The 25,303-nt window shown below is 37.2% G+C and overlaps 1 protein-coding gene across 4 annotated transcripts; it reads right to left on the bottom strand.

The window, feature by feature from the left end:
• Window positions 1–890: 890 nt before the first annotated feature.
• On the bottom strand, window positions 891–23,610 carry SFR6 (sensitive to freezing 6). 4 transcript variants are annotated; one of them, XM_086421636.1, is made up of 17 exons: window positions 23,068–23,597; window positions 22,527–22,595; window positions 21,680–21,768; window positions 15,013–15,125; window positions 14,537–14,638; window positions 13,232–13,322; window positions 11,418–12,014; window positions 9,942–10,563; window positions 9,777–9,856; window positions 7,653–7,735; window positions 6,220–6,456; window positions 4,998–5,175; window positions 3,980–4,500; window positions 3,146–3,322; window positions 2,296–2,673; window positions 1,867–2,041; window positions 891–1,246 (listed from the first exon to the last, which is right to left on the bottom strand). In XM_086421636.1, the coding sequence occupies exons 1-16, from the start codon at window positions 23,292–23,294 to the stop codon at window positions 1,895–1,897; spliced, it is 3,711 nt and encodes a 1,236-aa protein (XP_086277762.1). In that variant the 5' UTR covers window positions 23,295–23,597; the 3' UTR covers window positions 891–1,246; window positions 1,867–1,894. The 4 variants fall into 4 exon arrangements, with proteins under 4 accessions (XP_086277762.1, XP_086277761.1, XP_086277763.1 ...); XM_086421635.1 differs by having other exon boundaries at window positions 891–1,382; window positions 23,068–23,594; XM_086421637.1 differs by lacking the exons at window positions 13,232–13,322; window positions 21,680–21,768; window positions 23,068–23,597 and having other exon boundaries at window positions 891–1,382; window positions 22,527–22,577.
• Between the last annotated feature and the right edge of the window lie 1,693 nt (window positions 23,611–25,303).

The raw sequence follows: 25,303 nt of genomic DNA, 5'->3' as shown, positions 1-25,303 counted from the left end.
TTCTTCTTCCTTTCCCATCTTCCTCTTCTTCATATTCATCTCCTTCTAAGATTTGTGAGAGGTTAAGTTTTTAGAGTTTTTATTTTTTTTCAAGTTATCTTATTTCTTTGAATTTTATTTTTTATTATGTTTTTTCATTTAATCATCAAGAACAATGAAAAATCACTATTAAAATCTTAAAACAAATATTTTGAATCAAAGAACTCAAAATTTTTTTTAACAATTATATTCGATAGATTCAGATCGAACTTATTTTAGCAAATTCAATAAATACTTATTGAATATTACTTAATAGATTAAGTAGGTACCTACCAAACATTATAAAATCAATTCGATAGATATCTACCGAATCTTATAAAACAATTTCGATAAACACCTACCGAACATAACTTTCTCATGTGAATAATTTCAACTCAATTGAAAATGTTAGGATAAGAAAAACAAGTAAGATCAAAGTTTAAATCCCTCATTATTGAAATCTTTCTAGATGCAAAGAAGGAGAAATGAGAGAGGTGAGAGGTCTATAGTGGTCTTTAGCTTTGAGATGAAAGTATGGTTGATCTCTTTGTGAAGTTGACCTGATCTAAAGAAGGCTTTAATTGTCTGGCGTCTAAGTCCGACCTCTCTCCAAAGAGATGTGAAGAAAAATTCTCCACCAGAACTAGGGACTTTCATTAGGTGCATTTCCATCATTGCTATCAAAATTTCTTTATTTGATAAAAAGGTGGAAGATGAGAACATTTAGGTCATCTATTGGTGGTCTAGCAGAGAAGACCAGAATTAAGGGATAAGCCATCAGTTTGAAAAAGGTTTGAACAAATATTCATCGAAACATGGTGGATGGAGTTATATAAAAACAAATTCTAATTAAATTGTAGTAAGATGAGCAATCAATCATATAAACCGAATTTTCTATCAAGCAAAATATTTACATGTCCTTGAATCTTTCCATGAATAATCATTTCAGGTTACAAAATACTTCTCAGGAACTGCTTGAGGAAGATCAAGACAACAAAGAAAAGCAGTGGTGTTGCTGCTGCGGAAGATGTCTCATTCTTTACCAATAACAGTACCACAGAACCCTCACAAAATTAGTAGCGATCAAATTCTTCATCACCCATGATCTTTCAACAGCTCGATGTGAAACCTTCAATAGTGCCCAAAGAAAACCCGGTAGTATCCGTCTGTTAGTTGTAGGGTTACAGCCTTACATGGGCAGCCTTCATCCCCGTCCAGGTTTTGATCTCTGACACCATGAACCATTCAAAATTGGATAATCACTCCATTGGCCAACAGCTAAGCTACTATCAACAACAGCTAAAAGCTGAGAATGAATTGTTAGCCCAAGCCTCCCACAATATTGAAAAGCGGAGCAGGTTTATCTGAGTTTGTAGAAGAAATTTCATCATCAGAAAGATCTATATAAAACATAGTCATAAGGTGGCGCAAAGCCGCAAACAAAAGGGATAAAACCCACCATTTGATTGCCTAGAACATCAAGATCAACTAAATGCTATTTTCCATGGATTTTCAATTTCCCACCCATTTTCTATATATAATCAAATAGTCCCTTCATGAACAGAATCATCAGCTTGGACTGAGTTGAAATAGAAGATCTTCAAGTTGGGGCTTGGACCCGTAGCTCAGTTGGTTGACATCTTGCAACACAATTTGGAGCTCACAGGTTCCAAGTCCAGCTAACTCATCCAAGAAAAGAAAAAAAAAGTGGGAATCACCAGCATTGTATGTTTTACAGGTTTACTGTGTAGTGGGGCTCATTATTGACCATAAGTATGGTCCGTAAAGCTTGATTCTTTTTGCTGAAAAGTAAATAAAGGGAGAAGAGGTTATATATTATATACACACCTAGGAGTTGAAAGAGTGATTTATTTATCTAAACAACTCGAACCCATGTTCCACCACACATTGGGCAGCCGTAAGACCACCGACTAATCCACCAGGCCTCACGATCATTCTGATTAGGAGGATTGGTAGTGTCTGGTGAAGCAAATGCTGAAGTTTGCCGCAGACATCTTACACACTGCATGAAGAGAGGAAAAAATAATAAATAAATTTCAAATCAGATCAATCTTTTTTCTTGGAAATCTCCTAGGAGTGAACCATAGTTTGATTTATAATTAATTATCAGATCTGTTGGTCTGAATATCCTACACAGAACCCAATGAGACTTCTTTATAAAATGCTCCATGTTAGATTCAACTAAATGATGCTAATCAATAAAATTGCGAAGACTTCTTTAGGGCTCAGACCCATAGCTCAGTTGGTTTCACAAACCTTGTACCAAACCCCTTCTAGACCTGTTTTCCACACAGCCGTGACAACATCCCTTCTAGATCCCATAATACCAAGGTATGCTCCAAGGCCCACTGAAGTTTTCAAGCCAAATGCTGCATCTCTCTCAGACAACCGACGCTTCCTTGGCCAGAGGCCTTGAGGTCCATAATAACTCTCACAATCTTCTAATGCATTTGACTCGAGCAAGTCTGAAGAACTGCCGACCTTGGGAGTATCATCCATGGGACCCAGATCTCCCATGTCAGACCAAGGCCCACCAAACATATTACGCCTATGCCACTCTTCAGCCGGAGGGTGGAGTTCTAACTCACGGAGTAACAGACCGGCAGCATCTGCACCTCTGGGCCGAGGCATATTCTGTATTGTAAGCGTATTAGAGTAGCAGAAAAAATGTAGGACGAGCAGTAATTGATACCATTAAAGAAATTTTGGATTAAACTACACAAATACAAAATTACTAGCACTTTTTTGTTGGGGAAAAATAATCATCAAGAAACCAACTAAAAGATTGGCTAGTTATATAGCGGCAAAGTTCATGACAAGCCTACTGCTGGGATCAATCAAATAATTGGTTCCAGACCTGTTTGCTGCATGCGTATGACATGCCATGGAAGGCAAATGTGTCTCTATCTATCCAAGCTTGTAGTTCTGACCTGCTTATTTCTAGGAAGGCACTTGACAAATTTAACAACTTACTTCGGAAAAATCATGCACATAACCAGGTTTAGACTTAGAAGACCTACTCTGATAACAGTGCTTTCTTATAAATCCTTATTATCATCACCAAAAGAGACTACTTGAGCTAAAAAATCTGTCATTATATAGATACCTGCATATGTGGGCCGAGGGACGCTTCTACAACCTCAGGTAAAACAGTGTAAGTCCCGTCAATATAGTGTAAGCGGATCTGGATATTGTTGCCACCCACCTGAGAAACCGGTAAAGGGTGTGACAAACCCATCGTTCGCTTGCAGAGATCTACCAGTATGAGGAAAAGGACTCTAACCTGCATGGCAGTAACACATCTCATGAGAGCACTAGCATTAAGAACAAATATTGCATGATATGGAAATTTTGTTTGGGGTAGTCAGCAAACAAGAAAAACCAAATCTGAAAAACTTCTAATGTAAAATTTTCTTGGCTCAACAAGCCAACCAAAAACAAACAAAAAAAAATTGATTGACATAGGCATAACCAACTTAGTAGGTCCTATACTAGGAGTGAAATCACAACATATTTCTTTGGGCTATCCTCCCTCCTTTTGCCCTTTGTTGGGGTATTTGGAAGGAGAGGAACAGGAGGATCTTTCAAGGAAAAGAGTGGTCGACAAGAGACGTGATTATGGATATTTTGGGTCTCCTCTTTTTGTGGTGCAAACTAAACAAGGACTTCAGAGTGGTGCTTTTTCAGAATTTTGTGTTTAGATGAGCTGAGCTTTGCTCTTTGTAGTTGCAGTGTTTCAGGTGGTTGTTTCTTTGCTTGTTTAGTTTTTCTCTTTCTTAGCTTTTTGCTTTGCTCCTTTGTATCCCAGAGGACCTCTCATCCTCCGTTTCTTTCTCTCTTCTTTAAATAAAATTTATACTCGTTCCAAAAAAGAACAAACTTAGTAGGTCCTATACCCATACATTCTTAGAAGCAAGATGAAGGAAGGAACACGTGCTACCTCTTCAAATGTGTATCCATGACCAGCATTTCCAAAACCTAATCTCTGGGTTCGACTTGTAGTACCTTCTTCAACTCCCTTTGCTCCAGGAATAAGCTGTCCACCACGAGCTGTCTGGGACTCTTCTGACCTGACCATCCCTGATGCTGGTCTTGTTGACACAGTGTTGACCTCCTCCAACTTGCCTGGAGCAATAGGTTGAGGTTTTTGCATATTTGAGTCTAGGTTCCTTTGTGCACCACCAATAAAACGAGGCAATTGTTTTCGCCAAAAGAAATAACAGAAAAGCAAAAGCTGGCATAATCTATGTAGGAAATGGCAGTCTCCAATGAGCCTAACAGCAGGAGTTCCTGGAAAAGTTCCTGTATTGATGCTGATTGGCATAAAGGGCGATGGCCCACTCATGGTGTTTGGCGTTGAATTGGGAACTCCATCAGCTGTGCTACTAATCTTAGCAATAGCACCTTGAACCCAAGCTTGCATTTGGGAACTTCCAGTGCTTGTAGTTCCATTTTGGCCTCCTAAAAACATGTCACACTAATGTTGTGAGACAAAATGTTGTGTTCATTCTGAAGGGGAAAAGAAAAGCATAAATGGAAGAATCTATTAAAACTGCTGGTTTCTTATAAAAAATGCAGGGGAAAAATGCTTGCTTCTGGTGGGTTTACAAGAAAACCCACAAGGTTGGTTCCTCTCTAGAATATGAATGATAGAACATTTGGTCCCATAATAGTCAAACTTCCATCAAGTCTCCATAAAGTTGATGGAGGATGCGTACTAGTTCTAGGTGACCTTGTGCTTGTTAATGGAAAATATAAGCATTCTCGAAATTGGCTCCAAGAGTTTAAAAAACTGGTGAATTTTCAACAGTTTTTAAGTAAATTTATATTGATGCGAAAAAAAGCTGACCAAGATGACCAACCAATACAATACTGGACCACAGCAAAGCCAACCAATTTCTAACACAATACAAACTAGATGTTCTGTTCTTACTAGCATCCTAGAGGTGTTTACTAACCCTGACTGGCTGGAGGAGATGTTGAACTATGTGTGGGACTTGTAACCATATTCCGACTGCTGCCTGTAGCAGCAGTGGCTCCAACAGCATGACTTGCCAATGTACGACAAAAGCTTGCATAGCGGCGCAAGCGTGTAATGAAGTGTGAAGCGAGGTCAAGAACGGCATCAACATATGCCTGCAAATCACACCGGTACAATAGTTAATCATTTCATAGTAATGTAATGACGTGTTTGCATCTGACAGAAGAAAGAAAACAATAATAATTAGAGGAATCCAGGGCTGGACACATGGTTTCAAGTCTCGGCTGGTCCAGAGTTGACACACCAAGGCCAACTCGAGATCATCCATAGAAGAATTAAAGAAAAACCTGAGTCGACGTAGGCCTGACTAAGTAAAACACAGCCTTAATAAGTGATATTCTGGCTTGACCTGCCTTTGACTTATGTTTAAAAATAACATAGTATCACTTATATCAGCCTGACTTAAACTTGAATTACCCATTTGTCTCAGATTGACTCAAATTTGGACCATGGGCAACAACTCGGTCTCACCAATAAATGATCTGGACTCCAAGTCCAAGAATTCAAACGACAGTTGGACTAGACCAATAGGCACCAAATTTGGCTTGCTTTGGGTCAGATTTGGGCTGCACCTACAAGAATGAATGTGTACTGCAATGCTGAATCTTTTCCCACATTGAAGGGGGAAATTGGGCTCCTAGAGTATAAGAAGAGGTAGACATCTAGTGACTTTAGTAAATCTCTGGTTTATTTTTTATTCCTTAATTACTTCAGCTTATCAAAAAAAAAAAAAAAAAAATTACTTAACTATTTTATGAATTATAAACTCTTTTTTAACATGATTCCATTATATTGAGCCAATATTAGTAAGTTAAGAGAGAATTACGATGGTTCTTACTTCTCTAAATTGAGGACTAATTTAGGAAGATATTTAGCTGTTTCTATGAGAAGGGGGAAGTTATTTTTATGTTCGGAAGTTTTAATGATAATTGAATTAGAATTATTTCAGGATCCAACGATTAACGGTTCTAGCTTGGAGACATACAAGGCCAAACTAACCATCAGAAATCTTAAGCAGAACAGCTTTGAGGTCATGGGTTCATGTCCAGCTTACCCATAAAATAAAATAAAATAAAATAATCTTAAGGAGAACATATGTATATGAGGAAAGGCACTAAATAGAAGAAACAAAAGCAGACCTGAATGCTTGAAACTAGAGCTGGTTCAATAGTCATTGCTTCAGGATCAATGCTAGATAACATCTCACTAGAGGCCTGCCAAGGCTCAGGTACTAGAGTTGCAGGATTTATGAGAGCTGATTCAATTCCTTTCCCTAACATATCCAATAACAACCGTGCTTGCATATCCAGTACCAATGCCCTCACCTCTTGAGCATTAGTACCTTCCAATAGCCTGCACTTTATCCTATCTAGACTCTGCAGGGAACAACAAAAACAGAGTTCAGTTCAACACTAGCAAACATATGTAAGTCATAGAATGAAGTTCCACGGGCATATTTCAAATAAAAAGAGCCCATGGTCTATAAACATTTTCCTCTTCTAAAGCACATCTTTTGGTTCTTTCTAAGCAATTTTGCTCTTTTTTCAGATTTGAAGGCACAGATCAAACTAAGAACTTAACAAATCAAGTGCTCCACTAGTAAATTTACTGTGTATATCATCCCCACCCTTTATGAAAGGCATGCAAACATGACAACAAAATATTCCTTGAGTAAAGTGAACTTCGATATAAGTGAATAAAACTGAATGAGTTGGTATTATAGCAAATAAGCTAAGAGGTGCTCAATGCTTTATCAATTAAACCCGCATGAAAATTCAGTGATTTTTTTTTCTTTCAAATTTTGAAGTGGCAAAGCAAAGTACAACTGCAATACCTTTCATTTTACAGACATTTGGTAAAATAATTTGCTAAATTTTGACATCAACATTGAACTCAAAATTTAACAAATTTAATTCTTTTCTTTATAAATACTGCAACATTTTGGCAACCAAGCATTAAAGAAAGTGCTCAACCACTTATGTCCCCCCATTTTCAATGCTTTCTTTTGAAGCTTCCTAGTTGAAAAAGATCCCTCTATTAAGGCTTTTTTTAATGAAAAGCAACTTGCAGTAGTTGAAACCATAATCAAATACTCCTTTCAAGTTTCATTGTTTTTTCATTCATTTAATTCATTTTGGTGTCACAAATATATAGATGCACATAAATCTATAATACATTTACACAAGACTTAACAAGCACACGTTAAGTTGATTTAAACATATGTCACGTGCTTTCACACAATCTACAAATTGGTCAGATTACATTTTTCAGTAAGAAATATTTTAATCATTAAGCACAAGAATATTTCTTAAATATTGCCCATCTAGCATCTAGAGAAGATGAGTAGTTACTTATAATTTAAGTATGGTATTAAATTTGGAAATTGTTCCTATGTAAGAACGGTGTGGAGGAGAAACTTTATCCTTTTCCATAATCATAAATCAAAGTAAATAAATTCAAATCTCCTAAAAAATAATAGAACATAAAATGCATCAATTGAAGCCAAAATATTCACATACAAAAAAAAGCATGGAAATATAAGAGGATATAGCTAAAACCAACAGAAATATACAGGGCCATGCTGTTGTCGATGTTGAGGAGATGGAAGAGAATGGAAATCCGCATCCAAAACTGCAATCACGCTATTCAGTGACACTGCAACCAAAATATAACCAAATTCACTAGTATCACAATGCAACAATAATTAGAAAAGAGAAGATATGGAGTTATCCCAAAGAAGTATCCTTCACCTGGAACCCTACCTAATGCTTTCAGAATTGCACAGATATAAGGAGTAAGATTCAAGTAGTTGGATAATAAGATTCATATATATTTTCTTTACAAGTAAATAAACACAAATGGAGATGGGATTTCTTTGTTTTATTTTTATTTTTGAAATTAAAAGAGATTCCACTGAGCAGTGAGAAAATTGCAGAGATGAATTCTTATATTGCCAAGCACATTAACACGGTGATTTTGATTGACTGAAATATCTGAAATGACCTTACCATGCATTAATGTGCCCAGCAATATCTAAGAAGTCTTACAAGCATACTGAGTTTTTGGTCATGTTCCATTAGCTTTCATTGGACACCTACTTGAAGCTAGCATAAATTTAAATCACAATATGACCGAATCATAGGGAGCTTCAAATTAAGGGTGGATTTTTGGTGCAAAGGCTTATCCAAGGGTGAGAAGGTCACATTGATTGACAACTCTTTTTTTCAGCTGTGTCCATATCTCACATCTCTTTTTCTTAATCCCACTGACAACTGCGAAAAGACAGGAAAACCTTGGGAGGGACTTTCCTATGGAATGTCCTGGAAGATTTTCACGAGTTTCATCGTTCCATTTGGTGATTAGGATTTAGTGTGCAAAACGAAGAAAACGAATAGAGCCCATCAAGAAAAGGCATTGGTAGTTTGGAGTAAAACCCAAAAGCCCCAGTAGAGAATGATAAGTAGCAATCTTGGTAGAACACTGGTTGGCATATGTGTTTGGAAGGGAAGCACAGAAAACAATAGAGATCACAAAAAAGGTATTTGTGTCATCAAGGTGGTGGCAAGATATAGGTTAGGGTAACGGGAGGATGTCAGATGCAAGGAAGCAACATTATGTCTTTCCTACTCAATTTGAAAAGAAGCTCTTGTCAAAAACTGCATCTAGCAGGATAAAAATGTGGCTTAGAATCCAAAATAATGGCAAAACACCAATTAAAAGGAGATCAATGACCTTGCTGCTCTTTCCATCATCTAAGCACAGAGCAGGCATCAGACATCATGGAGGTCAGAAGCATTTGGAAATGGATTTTAAAGGCCATTTTACAGTTCGTGCATTCTTTAAGATGGCTCATTAAGGCTGGGTGGCCCAAGTCCCTCACTTCCCAGTGAACTAAAAAACAAATCATTTTCTATTGATGGCAACATTGGATAAAATTCATAAAGTTGGTCATTTGATACTTAGATATCACTGAAAATGTGCTCTCTTTGAAAATCAAGTAGAAATAATGCCGACCATTTACTCCTCTAGTATAATTTAAGACTTGTATTTTGGTAAGAATTTTTGCCCATATTTGATATCAACTTTATAATGCCTATAAAGGTGTCTTCAAGGTCGTAACACTTAGGTCTTTTACAACCATGGTCAAAACAATGAAGAAACCTACCATTTTCCATTTGGCGGGCAATGTCAAAAGAAAGGAACAAAGATACAAAGAAAGGCTGGATCTATTGACTTGAATATTTAGTACAGTATGCTTTTAGTTCACTTTTGGTCACTCTTTATCTAATAAATTCATCTTTACCGATAAAATATATTGAATTGGTTATTTAGAAGACAAATGCTTTGATGTACCATTTGTCACTATCCTCACAAAGTTCATCGGGCCTCACTTTGAAGGCTTCATCTTCATGTGGCATGAAGTTATTCTTGGGTTCCCAAAAAAGTGTAAACTTTAGGATGTGTTTGACTTAGCCTCGCGCTGCCATTCTACTTAATCCTTATTTGCATCTTTTCTCAAGGATCCCTATTTCTTTCAATAGATTAATTTCTCAAGAAGTAGGAGATAATGCAAGTTTTCACAGAATAAAAATTATTGGCCGAGTAAAAAAACATAATAATAAAAAAGTTTTACTTTACTTAGCTAAATAATTTAATGCTTATTCATAATCACATTACTTTAAGAGAATTTTCTTACCAATGCCATCCTCCGAGGCGCTTTGTGTACAGCCAACAGCATCCCACCAATCAACCCCAACCAAAAGACTCCACCAAAACCTGCTCCGTGAAAAACCAAAATATAACAAAACATAGACAAGCAAAGTAAAAAAAAAAAAATGATGTAACTGATTTTATTGAGTACCTGTCTGCAATGGCTCGTTCCCATGATGCCGAGTTGGCTTTCACCTGACTGCTAGGAACAGCCGGCGGTAAAACTCGAATTATTTTCAATATAGTGCGGTCCTTGCCAATGTCATGCCAAACAGAAGCCAAACAGCAGCCAGTGGAAGAGAAGGTTGGTGCCGCAATTGCAGAAATAACATTAACATGGTAGTTATCAACAGGTGCTAAATTTGCACCAGAAAATATGTGGACCCCACCATGGAGAAAAGCAACAGCCACCTCACCACCATGAGCAGAGTATACAATTCGAGCTAACGCTCGAACATCACTTGGCAGATCAAGGGGATCAAAACTAAGTCTCTTTCTCTTCTCAACACGAGAATCAGATGTGCTCCTATCGTCAGATAAAGTTGATCCTGATGCAGCTTCTTTTGAACATTTCAACTCATTCATTGGTGGAATGCTTTTATTGACTCTTGTCACCCAAACTGTTTGCATAGGTGTCTGCCCCCCAAAACCAGATGTGGGGTTTCCAAATATTGGATGGAGGACAACAGGTTGAAGAGACGATTCCCAACATTGCACTCTCCATCCTGTGATTGATGGGCCCTCATCAGGATCATAAGGCGACATGTACTGCCCTGCAAAAATGTTATTTCCTAGCCTATGTCACAAAAAGGAAAACAAGCATAGGTGAAAGAACAAGTAAGGTTTAGAGTAATGAAATACTTAACCATTAAGGAAATCTTAAAAAAATTGCTTTCAATAAAAACATTGAATGTTGACTCAGAAGACACAGTCAAATAAAAAAACACCTCAACAGACAATCAAATGCATACAACAAATAAGGTGAAAGAACAAATAAGGTTTAATGTAATGAAAGACATAACCATTGAGGAAATCTTAAAAAATTGCTTTCAATAAAAACATTGAATGTAGACTCAGAAGACAGTCAACCAAAAAAACACCTCAAAAGATGATCAAATGCATACAACAAAAACAGTAAAATATACAAGCAAAGGGTGGTTGCACTGCGAAACTGAGATGATTTGGGCAAGTCATCTCGGTATCGTCCATGAACAAGACAAATAGACAAGGCATCCCACATGGGTAAAATCTCGTGAGACGAACTAGATGACTCAGACGATATTTTGAAGATCTTGGATGAATCAGTAAAACTCATATGAGTCATGCGGGATTTTGTATATTTTAATTAAAATAATTATTTTTTAAAAATTTAAATATTTATTATCTAAATAAAAAATGATTTAATGATTAAACATCTTCTAATCTACCTTATTTTATAAATAAGTTTATAATTATTTTTATATAAATATATATGAATAAATAACTATAAAAACGAGTTAAATGGTTTATCTCGTCGGAGACAACTCGGTCTCGTCCATGAATGAGGCAAGACATCAAAACAAGTTTTGAAACCATGCTCCGAAGTCTCAACATGTAACAATTATATTCCAACTCCTATATTAGGTACCTTCAACAATCACAACAGCTATAACAGATCCACCACGTGTTGGATCAAAAGCAACCGTTGTAACCCCAGAACCCCATGTAGTAGTTGCTGCTGATTGGGCTGCTGCCTCAGGACTCACATATGCAGAAAAATTTGAAACTGGTGAACAATGAAGTGATACCATGACATCGCACTCTTGATCTGTAAGCTTCTTCCCTTGCTTTCCTTCGGATCCCAAAAACTCTTGCCAACTGAACAAATATGCAGCCAGAGGAGCAAATCCTGACCAGCGAGGAGGATTCAATGAAGGTGGGACCCCATTGCCTGTACTTGTCTTCGCGGTTGCCTGGAAACCATTACCAGAGCCAGGTGTAACCTCCCAAACGACCACAGTAGATGGGTTAACTATTGGAACGCCAGCTACATGCAGAGTGCCTGCTTCAGTTATGATGGCATCAGCAGCCATTATACCGCTTGGCCCGGGTCCCAACAGTCCTTTACTTGTAGAAAACCATTTTGATGTTCCTCCACTCTGAGCAAGAGGCCACTGGGACCAGTGAAGTTGGACAGAGCCCGATGAGAACACAGAACAAACACACAGAAAATTTGGCCACCGAGCTGTAATTAACAAAGAAAAGTTGTATCAGATGCTGAGATCTATGGTGATGTTCAACTATATGAACTAAAAAGTTACAAATTAGAGGACCAGACTAAAGAAACTAGTTCTAGCAAATAGTAATATGGTGATGAATGGATTTCATTAACAAAAACATTTCTAAATATAAAAGTCAAGATGAAAGCAGTTGCATTCCCATGATACAAGATGAACTTCACACTGCACAACATGCCATTTTAATAGAATATGAGAAAATTGAAATTTAATGCTACCAGTAAGCCATTCTGAACAATTCTACATCTTGAGTGATCTTAGTTTCCCTATCAGTGTCAGTCCCTGCCTAGGAAACCAAACAACCACCTTTTCCAACACTTCCAAGGGATCATGCAGGTTTTCTGCCAAGGCTGAGAATCTAAATAATGATAAACCGATTCCTACAAGCCCAAATTTCAGATTCCAAACATAAAGGATGAGTAGTATGCTTCCCGTTCAATTAGCTATACTAAACGGAATTACTTACTGTAACGATCCTCTGTATGGAAGCCGAAGGAGATCAATTATGGACATCCATGAATGTGGCAAAGAAGATCTTCATCAGTCGTGGCTGCAGTAAATGTTGGAGTGCCTCTACCAAGTCTTTTGCTATTGAAAGTTAGTTCATATCTGCTTTCACTATCTCCATCCATGTTCTTTTGGGTCATGTCATTTTCTTGCTCTTTTAAGAACTTCAACTTGAATATTTCTTCTAACTGGGGCTGTAATCGGCCTTTGTTGAACACGCCCAAACCACCTGAACCAACTTTCTCCTAGTTTATCACCTACTAGCTACTACTACATTTTACCAGAAGTATTCATTTCTAATTTAATCTTTCCTAGTATTTCCATTCAGAATCCTCATCTCTAATACACTCGATTTATTAACATGATGCTTCTTGACCGCCTAATGGGGGACACACGTCAAACAAGCTGGTCTAACTCCCATCTCAAAAGAATTTCTTTTAATTTGATAGGTACGCGTTTGTCACAATAAGATACATATATATACACACACATTAACCTACCCCGTGAAGAATAAGATCCCATCTAAAAACCAGAATATTTTAGAATATCGCTTTACACTCATTGAACAACTCGAAACATGTATATAGAAGCTCTTTAATACTTATAGGCAGGGTAACTAACAGCATTGAACAAGGAAACATTTGAAGGAAGAACAAACCTGATGTTTGAGGGTGTTGTGAGAGAAATTTTTCCTCGAAAGTTGACTTTGGGTTTGCAAGACTACTGGAATTTGAGGAAAGCCACCTATACTGAGTTTGAGAAGAAATAAAGCATAAGTGATGTTTCCTTTACAATAAAGGACAAGAAAATACAAACAAAACCTGATAACCCATAAGAATTCTGAAATATGACCGTTTGGCAGACCTAACCACAAAGTTTGCAGAAAAAAAAATTGGTAGTATTTGCTTGTTCATAGTTTCTTAATACCGTGGAGTTTACTATTCAAATCAAAATCTTGACCAAATGATTACAAACATAGATATGCAAATAACAACCCTTTTGTTCCTGTTAAAACCACTTGATTTAGGTCAGATTCTGGATTTTGACTTGAGATTTCAATAAAAACATGTAGCTCTTATAGGTGAAAATAATGAATTGTATTTGTAGTATTAGTTTTTTTAGACCTTAAACACTACCAGAAACGAATCTTAGACATACAAATAACAATCCTATTGTTCCTGTGAAAACTTTTTGATTTAGGTACAATTCTGGATTTCGAATTGAGATTTCAATAGAAACATATAACTCTTAAAGGTGAAAATAATGAATTGGTTTTGTAGCATTAGTTTTTTGTTTTTTTTTCAAACCTCAACACCACCAAAAAGAAGAAGATAAGTGGATGCTTTTCTTAATAAAACAAAACTATAACACGTCACCAGCTAGGTTTTCTTAGATTTTACACACACACAAAGGGAGAAAAAAAAAAAAAACATTATAACGACGCAGTTCAACCATTAACTGTGAATTGTGTTTTAGGTTTTAACTTGTGTTTCTTTTCTATAGTTTACTTTAATAAAAACTTTCTTAAAAAGAAATATATATTCTACCAACGTAACTCCTAAGTGAATAATGTTTGGGAAGATTATTATTATTTTTTTTTTACAAGCATTCCATGAATAAGGGGTCATCTTGGAAGTTAAGTATCTCCTCATCAAGCAGACTTCTATCTTTAGGAATTTAGAGGATACCATGTTGAGGAAGGACTTCATCTATAAATGGGAAAATCTGGTCTAGTCCTCCCTTTGAATTGTAATGCTTATACATGCCTCTTAATTTTTTTAGTTTTATGGGAACTATGTGCGTTCCTCTCCCACATTCTCTCTTTGCTATATTTTTGGCTTCATCTAGACTTGTAATCAAAAATGAAATGCTAATTAAAAAAAATTGTACACACTTTTAATTCATAGCATTTGAATTTGGTGAAATGTAAATTCCTAAAAGAGAACGTCAAAAAGTGACATACCGGTGAAATCCCAGACAACCATTTACACACAACTGCAATATCCTGCCGCCAATCATGTTCGCACTGCCAGCAGCTAGAGTCCCTTACCAAATTAGCAGGGCCCTGAATTAGGTCAAAAACAAACTCAGCAAAGGTGGGGAAAACGAACATGACACCTAGAAAAGTGCATACCTACATCTAGGAGCAAAAATAAAACGTAGGTGCAAACAAAAAGCTATGAAGGCATGCTGGAGTGGCTGCTTGAAAAAACAAGAATGATTTAATACAATTGAACTTCTTGCTGCAGAGAATTACATGTCACACTTATCAAAAAATACATGTCATATTTTTTTTAGACAATAAATTGATTAGGTTGAGTAAAAACCGGAAAAGCCGTCATACAAGCTTGTGAAAAGTGGATCAACATTGCAGTCAGAAGAAAACAATAAAGCAGTCCCTAATGTTGAAAATATACGTGTTCAGCAAAGCCAGCTTACTTTAGAAGGCTGAGTCCAGATAGTTATCCTCCCATGGAAATTACCAATAAGTAAGGCACGAGGACAAGAAACAGGGGACCATTCAATGAACTGAACTGAATCACGTGGAGAATCTGCCAAAGGTAATCCAAGAAACAGATCACTGGATTAGGACACATATGAAACAAGATCAGTAATATAACATCAGAAATTTTACAAAGCAATACATTAAAAGATGGTAGTGGACATAAATTAAGTATATATTATAAACTCTAAGATACCTCCGCAATCAAATCCATGACCATGCTCCTAACTAATACAAAAGAATCCCATCCATGTATGATGCCTCATATACGATATAGCTACAAAAAATAAAGGCCCATCCTTGTAATGCAAGAAGGCCTTTTGATATTTGTAAAGAAATGAAAGGAATGTTGGACTTGGGTTATTCTCAAAGAAGAATCAATGATGCTTCATTTGTTAATCAAGCATCCTCTACATTTGAAATAATTGCACCAATTAGAAATAAAACACATCAATATTGGACATCAATAAAAGGCAATGTTTTAAAGGAGTATGCCGCCAAACTGATATCGCCCATCACATATGCAGAGTCAGATCGGCTGATCAGACAATCTCAAGCCATCCCAAGTGATCCCAAGGGTCAAGTCAGATTTTGAGTTTAGGCCAAATCCTTAGTTTCTCTCATTAGTTGGATTTTTTAAACCCCAATTGCTCCATCAAATGAACATACCCAGCAGCTTTGATCTCCTAGACCCTATATTTCCTTCAACGGAGTGTCTCCATACCATCTATCCTCCCAAAATAGAACCCTATTACCCTTCCCCTCCTTGAACTTCATCTTCTTATGAAAGAAAGGTAAACGACGTAGGATGTTTTTCCAAACCCCACATCCGTATGCCCCCTTAGCTTCTTTTGTTTCCCAACCCAAACTTATCAGCAACTACCTCCCTCCACAAGCTACCTTCTTCCTCTCCAAACCTCCACAACCACTTACTTAGACAATAATGCAGAATTCATCGTAACAAAGCTTCTAAACCCCAAACCCTCTTTAGTTTTCAGTAAACAGATCTTTTTCCAACTCACCATGTGAAACTTTCTTCTATTCTCCTTATCATGGCAGAAGAAATCTCTGCAAATCTTGTTCATCTTCATTTCTCGTAGCGTCACTTCTGTAAATTTTCATTCCTTATGCAAAGCTAGTAGCAAATAAGTTAATCATATCCTATTCCTTTGCAACTTTGCCCAAGATATACGAGCAAATTTCTCGAGTGTGTTAAATATGGATTTGATATTTCCTAACTCGGTCTAGAATTTTTTACAAAGTTGGCAATGCAAAAATTTTCATGCTCGTAAGAGAATTTTTTTATTTTTATCGATAAAGATAAATTTATTGAGAAGAAAGAAACAAGGGGGGTCGAGAAGACCCACCCAATACAAAGAGAAAGAAGGGAAACGAACAGAGCATGACACGACAAAAAACGACGACGCACAACCAACAGTTACTCTCGCGGCAAGGAACACACCACATCCCATCTCACAACAAAATCTTCAAAGACGATCCCCTTGAATTCCTTATAAAGTTTGCACCAAGAGAACATAAACTCCAAAATAGAAAGAACTAATCCTTCCAACATGGAAACTTTCCCTCAAAAAATGCACTGGTTTCATTCTTTCCAAATACCCCAACAGATTGCAAATGGAGCCAAGAATCAAAGAATCCGCTTAAATGACTAGAAAGAACCTCCCCACGGCAACCAAGCTTCCAAAGTTGACTTAACGGAGCGAGGAAAACAGTCAACTAGAACGAATAAAGATAGAAAATGCGACCAAACGTGATGAGCCACCCGGCAATGAATGAAAAGATGATCCATTGTTTATGCCTGAGACCCGCACATGCAACATTGATTTGGAGAAATAAAACCTCTTTTGATTAACTGATCTAATATTACAAACCTCCCTAATGCCGCCAACCAAAGGAAACAAGATATCTTTGGGGGTATCGTACCACCCCAAACAACTGAGTAAGGGAAAGTTATTGCGCTCTTTGGGGCAATACCATCGTACAAATATTTAACTGTGAACCTTCCATCCCTAGTACCTTCCCACAATCTCATGTCTTCCAACGAGTTATGCCTATAACTGTTCTCCATCACAACAATTAGCTTCCCTAACATATCTACCTCCCAATCATTAAAAATTCTTTTCAACCCAAAGTCTCGGTTTGTCATACAATTTTCAAAAGTAAACTTGATTCTTTTTCAAAGACAAATAAAAAATATCTGAGAACAAGTCCCTAAGGGACCATTCTCAGACTACCAATCCTCCCAAAATCTCACCTTAGTCTCATTCCCAACCTTATATTTCACTCTTCCCTTGAAAAGTGGAAGTCTTTTTAGAATACCATTCAACACCCCACACCCCATGACGCTTCTCGCCGAACCACTCTCCCACCCATTCCCCATCACCCCATATTTATCAACAATTACTTTTCTCCAAAAGCTCTCCCTCTCCTCCCCAAACCTCCAAAGCCATTTTCCCAACAAAGCCGAATTCATAGATCCAAAATTACGAAAACCCAAACCCCATTTTTCTTAGGCAAACATAACTTACTCTAACTCACCAAATGGTGTTTTCTCAAACCATTTTTGCCGTGCCACAAAAACTCATGACAAATTCTTTGTAATTGTGTTTTCACTTTCCTTGGCAATGAGAAAAACGAAAAGGTGTAGATCGGGAGACTAGCTAGAACACTTTTGATGAATCTTTCCTCCTTTAGATAAAAGCTTAGCGTACTTATCTCTTTCTCATCCTTTCAATTACCGGCTCTGAGATGTCTTTGCTTGTGTAACCCATTCCCAAAGGTAGCCTCAAGTACGTGGTTAGAAGAGCACCCATCTGGAACCCGATCGATGCCACCACTACCTCCACCCCTTCCTCTACGCCTACCGCAAACAGCTTGCTTTTGCGAAGATTTACCTGAATACCAGAAATGGCCTCAAAACACTCAATAATGCCACTTAAGAAGCTCAATTATCTTGGCGAGTACTCCAAAAAGATTAACGTGTCATCTGCAAACTGAAGATGTGAAATCATATGTGGCCACCCACACTAGTAGTAAAACTTGTAAGCTCCCCCTCAACCACCGCCTTAAACAACATCCTTCCCAAGGCTTCCATGACTATCACAAACAAGAAATACAACAGATCTCCTTGGCGTAGGCCCCTACTACGTCTAAAGTACCCAATTGGAGATCCATTAATCAAGATCGAAAATATAGAAGTGGAAATGCATTTCATGACCCATCGAACTCACCTTTCCCTGAATCCCATCCTACTCAAAAGATACTTCACCAGATTCCAATTCACATAATCATAAGCTTTCTCTAAATCAATTTTGCAGACTAGCCCTTGAATATTTACTTTTCTACACGAGTCACTACATTCATTTGCTATAAGAACCCCGTCAAGAATTTATCTCCCTGTTACAAAAGCCCCTTGAGCTGAGCCAATGATAGTACTTAAACACAGTCTTGAACCTATCCCTTTGAGATCACTTTATAAACTGAACTCACCAGACTGATTGGTCCAATATCCGTAATGTCTTCCATACCCGACACCTTAGGCATCAAAGTCAGGAATGTACAATTAGAACCCAGGTCTAAGAAGCCTTCCTTGTAAAAGTCCTCGATAGTTGTCATCATATCATCACTCACAGTCCCCCAACAAGCTTTGAAGAAACCTAGGGAGAAACCATCTGGTCCTGGGGCCTTATCACTGGCCAAACTGCTCATCACTCCCCACACTTCTTCTGTCTCTAATGGTCTTTCAAGCTAACTCTGTTGATCTAAGAAGATGCTATCAAAATGTAAGGAATCTAATGTGGGGCTGACTACATGCTCCTCCGTATACAAATTATTGTAGAAATGTATCACCCCCTCACACACCTCCTCTTTCTCGCCCACCTTCCATGAGTCATTGATTTTAAGCTTTTAAATGAAATTGACCCGATGGTTAAAATTCACCATACGATGAAAAAATGATGTGTTTTTATCTCCCTCCTTAAGCCAACGAACTCTCGACTTTTGTTTCCAATAAATTTCCTCCATTGTAGATAATCTTTGAAACTCAACTTTAAGATTCGCTAGTCGTGATCTCTCTTCAACTCCCAAACACCCTCTTTCCTCTTTACTCTCAAACTCTTGTAACTTCAATAACACGGTGCTTTTCATTTCTTTCACAGACTCAAAGGATTTCTTATTCCATATTTTCAACTTATCTTTGATGACCTTCAGTTTTAACTTCAACACTGTCCCTAGCTTTCCTTCAAACGAGAGCTTATTCCACCAAGTTTGAATCATCTCCCTAAATCCTTGATGCTCTAACCACATATTTTCAAATCTAAAAGGCATGGGCCGATTCCTTGATACTCCGCCCACCAAAGAGATAGAAGAATGATCAGACGCGAGATTCGACCACTTTTCTTGGATAATCCTTCCAAAGTGTTCTTCCCAATCCACTGAAACGAGAAAACAATCTAATCTAATAAGATTCAGAATCTCCTGATTGTTTGACCAAGTAAATCTTCCCCAACAAAGCAGGAGATGAATTAACTCATTCTGATCAACGAATTCCGAGAACCTACGTATTTTTGGGGTGATTCTTGACCCCCCACTCTTCTCGAACGAAAACCGGATAACATTGAAGTCACCCACCAACACCCACGGTTTATCCCACCGTCCCCTGATATCATCTAATTCTTCCTAGAAGTGAATCCACTCTCTCTCTCTAACATCGGTCCATAAATCCCTGAGAATACCCAAGTAAAGCCTTTCCAATCAACCTGCATAAGATTGACACCGAAAAAGCCTCGATGAACTCATCTTTCACCACCACTGACTTCCTATCCCACAATAGAATGATATCGCCCGAAGCCCCCCATGAAGGATGCACGCACCACCCCACTGACCGAATCCCCCAAATCACTCTATCATCCACTTTCTCTAGCTTGGATTCTTGCAATACCACAATGCTCATAAGAGAATGCTACAGAGCTTAATTATGTTTGTAGTTTGTTGAAGACTTTGAATGGGGAAAAAGAGGTAAATCTTTGATGGAAAGGAAATGCCAGTTCAAAAAATGATGTTTACACATTTTAGGTCATATCTTCTTCTCGTTTAAGCTATTTAGAGAATTCAACGGCCTCTTCTTTGAGGATTTTACTTTTAGGAGGGAGCAGGTCTTGAGAATGCCATGTAGTAGCTCTTTATTTATTTTTGGTTGTTTGTTTCCTTTCCTTTGGTTGTAGTTAAGTATCCTCGACTCCTTTATGTATGTTTCCTTTTTCCTGAATGAACTTTACACTTACAAAAAAAGGTGTCACTTGCAATCAGAAAGAAGATAAAGTTTGTCATTTAAAACAAAATCAAGTCCTGAAACTGAAGAAGTTTCAGGTTGCGGTCGAAAACAATGTGACAATCCATGCAGTTCACCTCCTAGTAAGAAAAAAAATACCAAAGCACTCGAGGTGAAATGCTTGACCAACAAAGGTTGTCAAGGGTTTGTCCCCTTCCATCATGTTCACTTTTTAACATGAAAATGGACCAACAAGTGGATATGGACAATCATGGACTTAGCATGATACCTCATAATAAGGGATGCTCTTTATTTGTTGGCCAAAATAGTTCCACACACTAATCAATAACCAAAAATAGTGATAGAGCATCAGGGAGGACAATTAAGTTTGAAAGCATCCAAAGGCCTTCTAAGGGCAAAAAAAAACCTTCATAATAAGAGGTAACATTTGAAAAACACTTTCCTTACTAACTTAGTAAGATTTCAAATCTTACGAAGGGTTGTTGAACTCAAATGGATTACCAAATTGGCAATCCAACACCGCAACCCTCTAGATTTCATAGAAAAACTCATATCCAAAAGAAAAATAATAATTTTTTTGTGTGTGTGTGTGTGGGGGGGGGGGGGGGGGGGCGGGCTTGATCAAAGGTCTTGAAAATGGACGACAACGGAACTCTCAAATTTAAAATTAAAATTTAATGGTGAAAAATAACCATTTTTAAGTTCCCAGAATGTTGTCCTCTACATCCATGTGGCATCGGATCATGTTTTTTGATGCCATAGGTGAGCTCAACAACTCCTAGTAAGATTTGAATTTTTACTAAGTAAGGCTAGGCTTACTACATTTTTGGGGTGACATTAATAAAAGGAACCATTGTGTTTCACAATGCAACTCTAGACTAAGGTACATTTGCATTCGAAACTGGATGTTAAAAAGCTGAACCTCGAGAATAGGTTGTTCGCACGCCACAAGTCTGACTACTTCAATACAACATCTATTTTTTAATTAAATATATCTTGTCAATTTGGTTTCTATGCAGATGCACCAAGGATAAAGGACATTTTCAAAGTATTTCAAGAAGAGTAGACTACCATATTGCTGTATTTGTTTAGTAACAAACCAAAATGAGAGGAGATAAGAAATTGAAACTGTAAACCTACAGTAGTTAAAACCCAATTACAAGCAAACAACTGGATAATCCCTCCTATTACACAAGTTCTTAAACAATGACCACATTCAGTTTGGCATAAATTTATTTAAAATATCACCGATAAAATGACGCTATGAAAATTACAGGTGACACAATACATACCTGCTATAACATTGAAAACTGCACATTCAGTGGGTCGCTCTGGGTTCACAATATGTATGGGGATCCAAAATGGGGGGTGTGAACTAGAACTACAAAATGAAAAATAAAAAAGGGAACATTTTTAATCAGCTGTGAGAACTTTTGCAAAATGAAAATCATTAAAACATCTAATCAAATGGTTACGAAGGCATTCTTGTGAAGTTTATGCAAAATATTACAACATGTGTGCTTGGTTCATCGAAGACATGTCTTAACTGAACGTATGTCAAAAATCAGTTGAGGTGTACAGTCATACTGCCACACCTTTGATCCTGACGTATGTCCTGATCAGTTAAAAAATTAGACATCTTGATCGTTACATTATGAGAGGCAGGCCTCCAATTTCTCATTCTAATCACATCCAAGACTAAGACATCCCAATAAAGATCTTGAGATGAAATAAAGTTTTTGAACCATGGGTTCAATGATTTTATAGTCTTCCATAATTCCACCCAAACACGGAGCCACAAATAAGTTTGCTTAGAGTTTTGGCAATATACATGGTGGGTCTTTCACTAAATCAGCAGATACAAATAAGTGTGCCAATCCCATGAGATGGGAGATATTTTTTCCTTGAAATTCAATCTCATAGGCTTTTGTCTTTGAAGATTTCTCGTCTCCACAAGAACTCTGCTTTTTTTCAGAATAATTTTTCAACAGATTATGGTAAATACATTATAATTTTTAACATGTACGCTGTAGTGACAATTCACAGATGCTTCGCGTGACAATTCACAACCACCATGATCACCCTACAGACCATTAGAAGAGAAAAAGCGGTAGTGTCACTCTAATGCAATATGCAAACCTTGGAATTCTTGCACAAGTCTCCGACGCACATGCTATGGCATTCAGCTTACCATCCCAAGCAACAACACTGGCAACGAAACAAAATAAATATTGAAACAATAAGCTTAACCCTACAAAAAAAAAAAAAAAAACCAAACACACACAAATATACTATAAAGATCTCCAAAACCTCAGAAAATCAAACAAAAAATGGACTTATAATTATCCCCCAATTGATAAACACACACTCCAAAACTTCAGGATCAAACAAAAAATTGACTTTTAATTATCCCCCAATTGATACAAATAATACATAAAGATCTCCAAAACCTCAGAAAATCAAACGAAAAATGGACTTTTAATTATCCCCAAATTGATACACACAAGAGGTGCAGAAAAAACAATTCCACCGTAATTTCCTCGAATTAAAACAACAAAAGAACTTATAGAACACAATTACGGAGGAACAGAAGCAAATCAAAACTCTCAAACTCAGCTCAATTTCATCCATTCTTGTTCAATTTCTACCAGAATCCAACAACAACAAAGAAAAAAAAAACCTGAAAGTCCTGCAGAGCTCCGGCACACTCATCTTATGCCTTAAATTCGATGGAGGCTGCTTAAGTCTTATCCGAAACACAGTTGCAGGAGCAATCGAATCCACCTCCATTGGATCGTCCCTCATCTCTACAGCGTCCTCTTCAGATTTCTCAGAAACCCTAGTGGGTTCAATTCCAGGATCCACAACCTCTTCTTTAGAGTCTTTGACGTCTGAAATGGGATTCATTTGAGGAGAGAAGAACCCTAATTATTTATAGGAGTGTGAAAGAGAAAGAGAGAGAGAGTGATGGAAAGTCGTGATTGAAGGCGACAGGAATCACTGTTGAACCGAAGACTCTCTTTCTCTCTACTTTGAGAGAGAGAGAGAGAGAGAGAGAAAAAAAAATTAGGGCTTTTGCGGGCGCGTGTGTTCGCTTGGAGACAAGAGAGAGATTCCAGGTGTTGGGATTCTTAGTTCCACTTCTCTATCGTTCAACGTTCGTTGGCGTTTGCTTTGAAACCATTTATATTAAATATTTATTATTCAAAATGGAGAAAGAAAGCAAGAAAGGGAAAGGAGAAAGGTCTCTCTTCTCTTCTCCTTTTTTTTCTCTATCTATGCTTTAGCATTGATGAGTAGGAAATGTAAATATGGAGGGGGTGGTCCACTTCAACCACTTAAATAGTTCTTATGTGGTCCTCTGTATCATGAATGATTCTCTACTACCTAATGGATTTACAACCTAAAAAATAAGTTTGATTGATGATTTCTAGCCATTGGATTCGAATATTTATTTCAATATATAGTGTAAAGTAGCACTCCATGTTGGCGCCCATGTAGCGAGTGTGACTCGGGCATCTACTTCCATGTGGTGAGGGGGAGATGTTATTGGACGTATCTTTTATAGCATTTGTTAGATAAAGATTATGTTTTAATGTAATGTTTGGATAAATTCTTCTTTTGTAACCCTATAGATAATAGTATTTGGGATGATTTTGTATAATTATGGTATTTTCTTCCAAGTTTTGTGAGTTGTGTTCAAGAATTTTCAAGACTTGAATTTAAGAGTAAAACTCTAGTACTTCTTCTTCTGTCATTCTCATTTGATTTGTATATGGACATAGACATTGTAGTTGAACCACATAAATCTTAGTGTTCTTTTTTTTTTTTTTTTTACGGGTCTATTTGATACTTAATAGTATGAAAATTAATTTTCATGATTTTTGAAATCTAATGGAAAATGTATAAAATGGAAAAATCAAAATTCATTGTTTCATTTCACTTAGAAAAAAAAAAACAAAAACAAAGGAGTAGTAGGAGGAAGAAGAAGAAAAAAGGACAACGAAAGAGGTCAAAGCAAGGGGTGATGGAAGTGGATAGAGGTGGGCAAAGAAAAGAAGAGGAGAGTAAGTAATGCGCGACAAAAAGTGCAGCAACAACAATGATGGTGACAGGATGGAATTAGGGAGTGAATTTCATTTTTCCATGAGAATAAATGAAAAAATAAATTTAATCTTTACTAGATTTTTTCGATGGGTTGAAAATGTATTTTTCTTAGAAAAAATTGAAAATATGATTTTTCATCAAATTTCCATGTGTAACCACACCCTACATTATCTCCAAAATCGCAATAGTTGTGCAATGCCTAGTGTGGAATCCCTAACTTTAACCATCCAAAGATAGAATCTCATACTATGTAAAGGTTTGATGGCCCAAGAAGATCCTACCATGTGAAAGATGAAAGAACACTGTATAATGTAATTCCATGATTAACGATTTGCCTTGCAACATGGGATGTTGACAAACGATAGAAAGGGAAATCGATGTCAGTGTTAATAAGGGCACGTAGGATAGTTGGTAGGTCTGTTGTGCCATTGATTGATGTACAATATTTGACCCCTTATGATGAAGTAGGTCGTCACCATGAAATCTGTTGGGTGCACATGATGCATCAACTTGGGGACCTAACAAACGAAGTAGATAAATGTGACCCCACCCATGGTTCAAAATCTCGTTTTAATTCGTAATGTTTCATACGAAACATTTCGGTTATTCAAAATTTCGATACGAAACATGGTTGAAACCAAAAATATTCAGAGTTTTGGTGATTTTTCTGAAAAAAACTAACGAAGGAGGCTACTTATGTTCCAAAAATATATGTCCCCCCCCCCCCTCCCCTCTCCCGTCTTCTTGATTTACCACTTTGGGCACCTTTCCTAATTATTCTCCCATCAATTTGGTGCAACGACAATCAA

Source organism: Akebia trifoliata, chromosome 13, assembly GCF_017979445.1.
Source record: "Akebia trifoliata isolate Shusen 1 chromosome 13, ASM1797944v1, whole genome shotgun sequence".
Lineage (NCBI taxonomy): Eukaryota > Viridiplantae > Streptophyta > Magnoliopsida > Ranunculales > Lardizabalaceae > Akebia > Akebia trifoliata.
Note: the sequence above shows the minus strand (reverse complement) of the source record. Positions and strands in the feature narration are given on the sequence as shown.

Coding starts and splice junctions, on each gene's coding strand:
- SFR6 (XM_086421636.1), bottom strand. CDS start 23,294: ATGAATCCCATTTCAGACGTCAAAGACTCTAAAGAAGAGGTTGTGGAT. Junction 22,596..23,067: donor GAGCTCTGCAGGACTTTCAG/GTTTTTTTTTTC, acceptor TTTCGTTGCCAG/TGTTGTTGCTTGGGATGGTA. Junction 9,857..9,941: donor GAACGAGCCATTGCAGACAG/GTACTCAATAAA, acceptor TTCACGGAGCAG/GTTTTGGTGGAGTCTTTTGG.